Raw genomic sequence first — 8,133 nt, forward strand, 5'->3', positions numbered from 1 at the left:
AATACCCATCCGGGTTTGTATCTCCAAAAATTCTTTGCATCAGTGTACCAATTCGCTGGTACCAGCTTGCTCACCGCCAAATGTGGGTATCCTCTCCAAGTTGAAGCTTTCAATACTGGCCCCTATCAAACTTGCTGTAACGTTATGGTAAAGGAAGATTGAACAAGCATCTACACAGCAATCACTTCCAAGCAAGGCCATGTGCAATTTGATTCCTACGCAAAACCGCTCTCATTATAATAGATACACTCTATGTTGTTTATAATCCAATCGACTGGTAATACTCGTCGCACCATGCGTACAACAGCAGCATCTCCAGTGTGCATTTATCTACTGCAGCTGCCGTATTGCTTGCCCCACAAGACGATGCCCATTGTGTCCTGTACGCCGAGTTCTCTTGTCTCCACGCACATGCTCTGATCCGTTGACTCTTTCGACGATCTTGAGGGAAATCCTCATCTAGCTGAGCCAGTTCCAGACTCCAGAGATCGTCCAGCAGCGTCGTGTCATCTTGGCCGCCGAACAGGAATACACGCGGCACCTTACTACCTGGCAGTGAGGAAACAAAGGCGCTAGCAGCCCAGTACCGAGGCACAGGACGCTGTTCGTCAAGAGCGCTCTCATCCTCTCCAGATGCAGTAGCGACAGCTCTCCATCCGTCGATCAGATCTTCGAGACGCTTCAAACGAACGTCCAGTTGCGACTCGAGGCGAGAAGCTGCCATCGCCGTCCTGGACCCGAGAGACGCTCGTCGAGGAGACTTGAGTCCACGCCCGACAGCCATCAACTCAAACGGAGTCAGCAACGTTGCCCGTCCTGCATGAACTCTCCTCTCAGCGATACTGGGGCTCTCTCTGTCGGTCAGAGACGCAAGTTGCGTCCATCGAGCAGTTGGCGCGACACCGAGCGCCACACTGGGGGTATAATCCAGTCGATACAAGTCGCTCAGTTCCGAGCCAGTACCTCCCGCTGTGCCTCCGAAGATGAACATACTGCTCCCGACTACGACAACCGAGTGCTGGAACCGCGCGGTCGGGGCCGTTCCCGTTGCTATGGACGACAGATTCGTCCACGTGAAGGCAGGAACGCAAGGAGCAACGTCGAAAGTGACGTCCCACGAGTCCAGGGTCCCGACAAAGCCGTCCGCTGCAGTGTCAGTCAACTCAAGCGTCCAGTTCCCGGCAACAGGCAGCTGATGGAAGACCGAGAGCGCTTCGAGACTAGACGTCGACACGAACTGCAGTTTCTCCGTTCTTGGGACGCATTCACTCTTATCTGCAGCTTCGTCGGGACTACGTAGCAACACAGGGAACGCTCTGGCATTCGGCGCAGTGCCAGTCGCTCTCTTGTCTCCTTGTAGGCTCCTCAGTCCTTGACTATCGCTCCACGAACAGGAAAGTGAGCACTCTGCTGTCGACCTGGAAACGTTGCAGGTCCGGGGCCAAACACCTGCAAGCCAAGTGTGTGCGGACACGCGTGTGTTATCTGCACACTCACAGACACGTTGACAACGCAGAGTTGCTCTCCACCAGCACTACCACTCTTCCTCCCAAGCGCAAAGACTTGTCCTCCATCCGGAATAGACAAAGCCGATGGCTGACGAGAATCCAGCGACACTGACGTCTGTTTCGCTGTACTGGAGGAGACCGACAGCTCCCACAAATCATTCAGGGCTCGAGGTCCCCACGTCGAGGCGTCATTTGCGTCCGACACGTCGTTCTGCCGTCCTCCGAACAGAATCAAGCGGTCATTCACCACTGCCATCGAGTGTTTCTCTCTTGGAGAAGGTATCAACGCTGGCGGAGGCACAGACCACCACGTCTCCGTGCGCAGATCATATCGCCAGAAATCGTTGGACACTGATCGTGGACTCGGCTGTAATAAACACGGCACTTTGTGTGCTCGGCTGCACTCGTAGCTCTTCGCCATTCCTCCAAAGAGGTACAGAGAATTGTCCAGCAATGTGAGGGAATGTCCTCGTCTAGCAGACGGAAATCGCTGCAAGGGAGGAGTGTTGGTGACGCGCATTCCTGCTCTCGTGTTCTCCTCGTCTACAGTTCGAGTGACGCAACGTCTCCACGTATTCCTCGGCTTCGTAGGCATACGCAGCGTAACGACATCACTGAAAGTGCCACGTCCATCGAGCAGCAAAGCTTTCACTCGGAAACGGTACGCAGCCGTCGGCGTAAGACCGTGGAGGGTAAGAGTACCGCTCTTCTCCGTGACATCAGTGGCCGGAAGAGTGACCAAACGTACAAGACGAAAGTCCTCATTGACGGAGCGATTGGCCATCTCGATCACGAATCCTTCCACGAGCTGGGAGAAGCCAAAACGAGGAGCTTTCCAGCTCACTTTGACGCTCGAGGATGTCAGTGGAGTCACTCGGAGCTTGTCTACGGTCTCGTCACTCACTCGTGCTCGCAGACTAGCGTCACTAATCCCAGATTTGAACGAATTAAACAGGTCTCTAAAGGAGACGAAGCTGCTGCCTCCACCGCCTCCAGCTCCGTCAACACCTGCGCCTCCTCCTCCGCCACCGAAAAACCCTCCACCTCCGCCTCCACCCGCTTGTTTGCCACTCTGTCCACTCCCGCCACTTCCATTTCGACCATTCGAAGGCCAATGCGATGCTGTCAACGGAGACACGGCGACGTCCACCAGAGATGTCTGCGGGTTCAACAGACACGTGCCTTCAAGAGAATAGCGATAGGAACCTGCAGCCCCCGCCACACCTGCCGTTGTTGGCGTGGCGCCTGTGCCTCCAGTTGCTAGAACGGAGTAGTCTGCACTACTCGCAGCAAAGCCCCAGTCGAGGTGTCCATGTCTCGCTGAGAGTCCCTCGAAGTCTCTCGTGTCTCCCGGTACATTCGAGGAATGATATTCGTCTCTAGCTGCTTGTCCAGTCACACGTGAGTCGAGTGGGATCGTTGTCGCATCCGGTGCAAGACCAGACTCTGCTTCATCCAAGCCACCGCCGCCTCCTCCATGGGCACAACAGTAATCCGTCGAGCCCGCACCGCCACCTCCAGCAGCTACGACGGCTGTTCGTCCATTCACGCGCACTTCAGACGCGCCACCGCCCCCGCCGCCTGGGAAATCGCCTGTGCCGCCGTTTCCACCGCCGTTGAACCCACCCCGACCGTCTTGAAGGCCTCCACCGCCAACTAAAATGTCCACAGCATCACCGGCACTGACACGGAAAACTCCACGTGCAAAGGCGCCTCCTCCGCCGTTACTCAAGTCGCTTGAAGCTCCGTTTGACGACCTCGCACCAGCTCCCCCAGCGCCCCAGGCGTAGACATCAAGAGCAACAATTCGATGCGCAAGATGAGGAGCAGACTGGTCAATTGGAACTCGATAGGTCTGGACACTTCCCGTGTAGAAGAAGGAATGTTCCGCCAGTCTTTCGCCCGACCACGTGACTGGAAAGACAAGAACAGCTCCGTGCTCGCCAGGTTTGGCTTCATCGCCACTGGTAGAGCCGCCACTGCCGCCGTTCCCAGTCAACTGGACGTAGTACCAGTCCTGTGTGTTAGCGCATTGCTGACGAGCTGCAGCGATCACCACTTGGCGTGTTCCAAGGGTTAAATCCTTGACGTTGTCGCTGTTCGAGTCGTCTTCAACCGTGTAATCTGTCAGGAACTCTGCGGACTGGGAGAAGCTACCAGCTTGCCGTTCAGCCACCGCTCTGACGCGCGTGACGTACGTGGTGTATCCTTTCAGCGACGTCATTGAGATGTTGGCGAGTCGACTGCTGCAGTCCACCAGCTCAGCTGGCAATCGCGTCCACGTCGAGCCGAGAGTTGTGCGGTATTCCACATCGTAGGTTAGCTCTTCCAGTGCATGACCGCCCAGCACCTCAGGTGTGTTCCAGACCACAGTAAGCGGGTCTCGAGCTACCCGTAAGTTCGCCACAGCACCCGGAGCTGTTTGCAACGTTGTGAATTTGGCTGAAGGCAAACTGAAAGGTCCTTGGCCGTTGGCATTCGTCGCAGCAACTCGAAACTCGCAGGTGGAACCTGGCGGACGATCCAAGGACGCAACAACAGTTACAAAGGTGTCACTGTTGCCACTAAACCCCGGCGGTATACGCTCACTGATCGTAGTCCAGCCGATCTCACTGTCGCATTGTTGCTGAGCCTGGAAGCTGGTGACGGGGAAGAATTCCCTAGCAAAGATGCCATTTTCCTGCGTGAGTTCTCGACGCATACGCCACGAGATCGTGACATGAGAAGTCGTTGCCGCTAGTAGCTCGGGGGTTGAAGGAGCTCGCGGTACTGGTGTCGCTGGGATCTCCAGTGGTTCACTACGTGCACTCCATGAACTCCAGCCAATAGCGTACGAATACTGCGCTCGAACACGGAAGCTGAAGGCTCGACCAGTCTGCAGTCCCGTGACTTGGTAGCTGCATTCATCCGAGCAAATACGTCGATGTCGACCAGGAGAACTCGGAGCCATGCGCAGATACTGAACAGCTACTTGGTCTCCGTCTCCAGTCCACTGAGCTGACACCGTCTCTGTATACAGCGACAGCAACGGCAGCGGATCTTCGCCGTCGTACGCCACGAGATCAAAGAGAATGATCCACTCGAACGCTCCATCAGCGTCCAGCGCATTCCTCTCCACCTGCACCTGTGTGACCTGCTCCAGAGACTCGATCGCTGTCTTCATGGCGTCTGCACTGGCGTCGAAAGCGATCGGAGGCGTCACCACACCAGCAGTAGCTCGTCCGCCCAGGATACTCGGACTGGAGCCTTCATACGACAAGCCAAGTCTGAAATACCCATCGTTGATGGACTCGCCATCGTCTGCACGAGTGAAAATACGCTGCTTGGGCACGTGTTCCGTGGCTTGAGCACCTAAGTCGACGCGAAATCCGGTCAGTGAATCCCCCAGCGACTGCCAGACGCCTGACCCAGACACTGCGTACTGAACTTCGTAGGCTTCGACACTAGCAGTACCGCCAGAGGCCTCGAGCGCATTGTCAAAGGCTGACCAGGAGACTAACGCATAGGCAGAGACTGGATTCCCAGGTGCCACACGCTGCAGCTCTGCGTAGACTTGTCGATCCACCTGGACTAAGGCCGCTGGGACATCAACGAACAGTGCCGACACCAACCAGATGCGTATCCAACGCATCGAGGAACTGAGCCGATACCAATCACCTTCACGCGACCCTTGCCGAAGATCGGACAACGGCCATACCCGATTGAACTCGTTCACGACGTCGAGGTCCTGCATGCGCGGGATGATAGAGAGCTCTTGGTCTTGTTATGGAGGTGACTTCCATGTGGCTTCGATAGGTTGCAGGTCTGCCGTACACATGAGCAAAGCCACCGATCCCGCCGATGCTGTGGAGCACTGTCGAGGCGAATGGGATGGCCGCATCAACGTGATCGAGCGTACGTCATAGTGAACCAGACTCCAGTCGAGCACGGGGACACGCGAAGTCAACATACGGAGCGACAAGGCTGTTGGCTAGTGGTAGGCAGGAGTCTTGACGTTGATGACGTAGATGCATGGAGTGAACACAGCACCGCGTACGCGAACTGGTTGAGCACAGCAGTACGTACAGCATTGATGGCTTGGACTCAGCAGATTTGGTGCACTGACAAGCATCGTCATAGCCCGAGAGCAGCCCAGACATGAAGACGGTAGTGGTTGAGCACGGCTGAGCTTGAGCTTGGTTAAACAGCACGCAGTTGCCTTGGAATGCAACTTGTCCACTATAATGTGTCTACGATGCAACTCGACTTTTGTTGTGTGCCAGTAGCTGGTGCCTCGATGCTTGAACTTCACTTGCACCTTGATGTCGCTTCATCCGCAGTTGCTGATGACACTTGAGCTCGACCATGAATCGCCCTCGACCAAGCTTACCAGGACAGTTGCTCGGCGTGCTTCGAGTTGCAGGTACCAGATGCCGTACCTTGAACAGCTTCAAGTTGTCAGCGTGGGTGACTCGAGCCTCGATAGGCCTTGGTCAACCCAATGATGTCCAACGACGGTCGGTGTGACGGTCTGACAGGACAGTGTAGACACATGAATATGAATATCGTCTGGAATCTCGACAGCAATCAAGTAGTCGGACCCGGTGCCAGATGCCCGCCGGGACAAGCTGGGCTCGAGCTTCTTGTAGGCCTTGAACTTGTTGGAGCTGCGCACGACCTTCACGTGAGTGACTGGATGCATGCCACTCAATTGATAACAACTCACTGGATAGCCCATCCGCTGTTGAAGTGACAACAATCACGTTAGAAACGGTGTACAAAACAAGAGCGAGTGTGCAAATTGAGTGGCACTACAGTAGATAATAGGCACTCACTCACCCGATGGACAAAAACAGGAATGACTACCGAGGTGCCGCTGACGAATTGCTGCCAATGAACACTTGCCCGCTGGCAGCAATTCGATGCGCTTGTGGTCTCCGACGCAGATTCGCGAATGAAGCTGAAAAGCAAACAGCGGACGCGGCCAGCCAGTGGTTGGTGGCTGAGCTACTTGCGCAAGTAAACAGTCAGCCGGCATCCCATCCGCGGTTCGTGCGCTCGACACTGTCCATCGAGAGCTCGTGCTTGCCAAATTACTCACTGTGGCGGGATCACTCCGTCGCCTTATATTTATGAGGGTGTGTTTTTTCATACGTTATTGCAGTAAACAGGGAGCTATGAGGTAGAATGATCGTGATATTGAGGGGAACGCAAATAAGAATTATCAGCATACACAGATTAGGTCCAGATGCAAAATACCCATCCGGGTTTGTATCTCCAAAAATTCTTTGCATCAGTGTACCAATTCGCTGGTACCAGCTTGCTCACCGCCAAATGTGGGTATCCTCTCCAAGTTGAAGCTTTCAATACTGGCCCCTATCAAACTTGCTGTAACGTTATGGTAAAGGAAGATTGAACAAGCATCTACACAGCAATCACTTCCAAGCAAGGCCATGTGCAATTTGATTCCTACGCAAAACCGCTCTCATTATAATAGATACACTCTATGTTGTTTATAATCCAATCGACTGGTAATACTCGTCGCACCATGCGTCTACTGCAGCTGCCGTATTGCTTGCCCCACAAGACGATGTCCACTGTGTCCTGTACACCGAGTTCTCTTGTCTCCACGCACACGCTCTGATCCGTTGACTCTTTCGACGATCTTGAGGGAAATCCTCATCTAGCTGAGCCAGTTCCAGACTCCAAAAATCGTCCAGCAGCGTCGTGTCATCTTGGCCGCCGAACAGGAATACACGCGGCACCTTACTACCTGGCAGTGAGGAAACAAAGGCGCTAGCAGCCCAGTACCGAGGCACAGGACGCTGTTCGTCAAGAGCGCTCTCATCCTCTCCAGATGCAGTAGCGACAGCTCTCCATCCGTCGATCAGATCTTCGAGACGCTTCAAACGAACGTCCAGTTGCGACTCGAGGCGAGAAGCTGCCATCGCCGTCCTGGACCCGAGAGACGCTCGTCGAGGAGACTTGAGTCCACGCCCGACAGCCATCAACTCAAACGGAGTCAGCAACGTTGCCCGTCCTGCATGAACTCTCCTCTCAGCGATACTGGGGCTCTCTCTGTCGGTCAGAGACGCAAGTTGCGTCCATCGAGCAGTTGGCGCGACACCGAGCGCCACACTGCGGGTATAATCCAGTCGATACAAGTCGCTCAGCTCCGAGCCAGTACCTCCCGCTGTGCCTCCGAAGATGAACATACTGCTCCCGACTACGACAACCGAGTGCTGGAACCGCGCGGTCGGGGCCGTTCCCGTTGCTATGGACGACAGATTCGTCCACGTGAAGGCAGGAACGCAAGGAGCAACGTCGAAAGTGACGTCCCACGAGTCCAGGGTCCCGACAAAGCCGTCCGCTGCAGTGTCAGTCAACTCAAGCGTCCAGTTCCCGGCAACAGGCAGCTGATGGAAGACCGAGAGCGCTTCGAGACTAGACGTCGACACGAACTGCAGTTTCTCCGTTCTTGGGACGCATTCACTCTTATCTGCAGCTTCGTCGGGACTACGTAGCAACACAGGGAACGCTCTGGCATTCGGCGCAGTGCCAGTCGCTCTCTTGTCTCCTTGTAGGCTCCTCAGTCCTTGACTATCGCTCCACGTCGTCTCTCGAGCTTGTGAATCAACAGGAAGAA

The 8,133-nt window shown here is 55.1% G+C and overlaps 2 protein-coding genes across 2 annotated transcripts in view; both read right to left on the reverse strand.

Moving 5' to 3' along the window:
- Nucleotides 1–259: 259 nt before the first annotated feature.
- On the reverse strand, nt 260–4,415 carry PITG_20985 (fibronectin type III domain-containing protein; the record flags this gene model as incomplete). Its single annotated transcript, XM_002895156.1, has 3 exons — nt 260–1,345; nt 1,393–4,324; nt 4,399–4,415. 3 exons carry the CDS (start codon nt 4,413–4,415, stop codon nt 260–262), a joined length of 4,035 nt encoding a protein of 1,344 aa, XP_002895202.1.
- Nucleotides 4,416–5,937: 1,522 nt separating this feature from the next.
- Nucleotides 5,938–8,133, reverse strand: part of PITG_20986 (fibronectin type III domain-containing protein) — a gene marked incomplete at both ends in the record, with an annotated part of 6,000 nt that continues 3,804 nt past the window's right edge. Inside the window, 3 exons of the mRNA XM_002895157.1 lie at nt 5,938–6,228; nt 6,790–6,863; nt 7,123–8,087. Of these exons, the coding sequence (XP_002895203.1) occupies nt 5,938–6,228; nt 6,790–6,863; nt 7,123–8,087 (1,330 nt within the window). The remainder of the gene's footprint in view (nt 6,229–6,789; nt 6,864–7,122; nt 8,088–8,133) is intronic.

Source organism: Phytophthora infestans, genomic scaffold (genome assembly GCF_000142945.1).
Source record: "Phytophthora infestans T30-4 supercont1.236 genomic scaffold, whole genome shotgun sequence".
Lineage (NCBI taxonomy): Eukaryota > Oomycota > Peronosporomycetes > Peronosporales > Peronosporaceae > Phytophthora > Phytophthora infestans.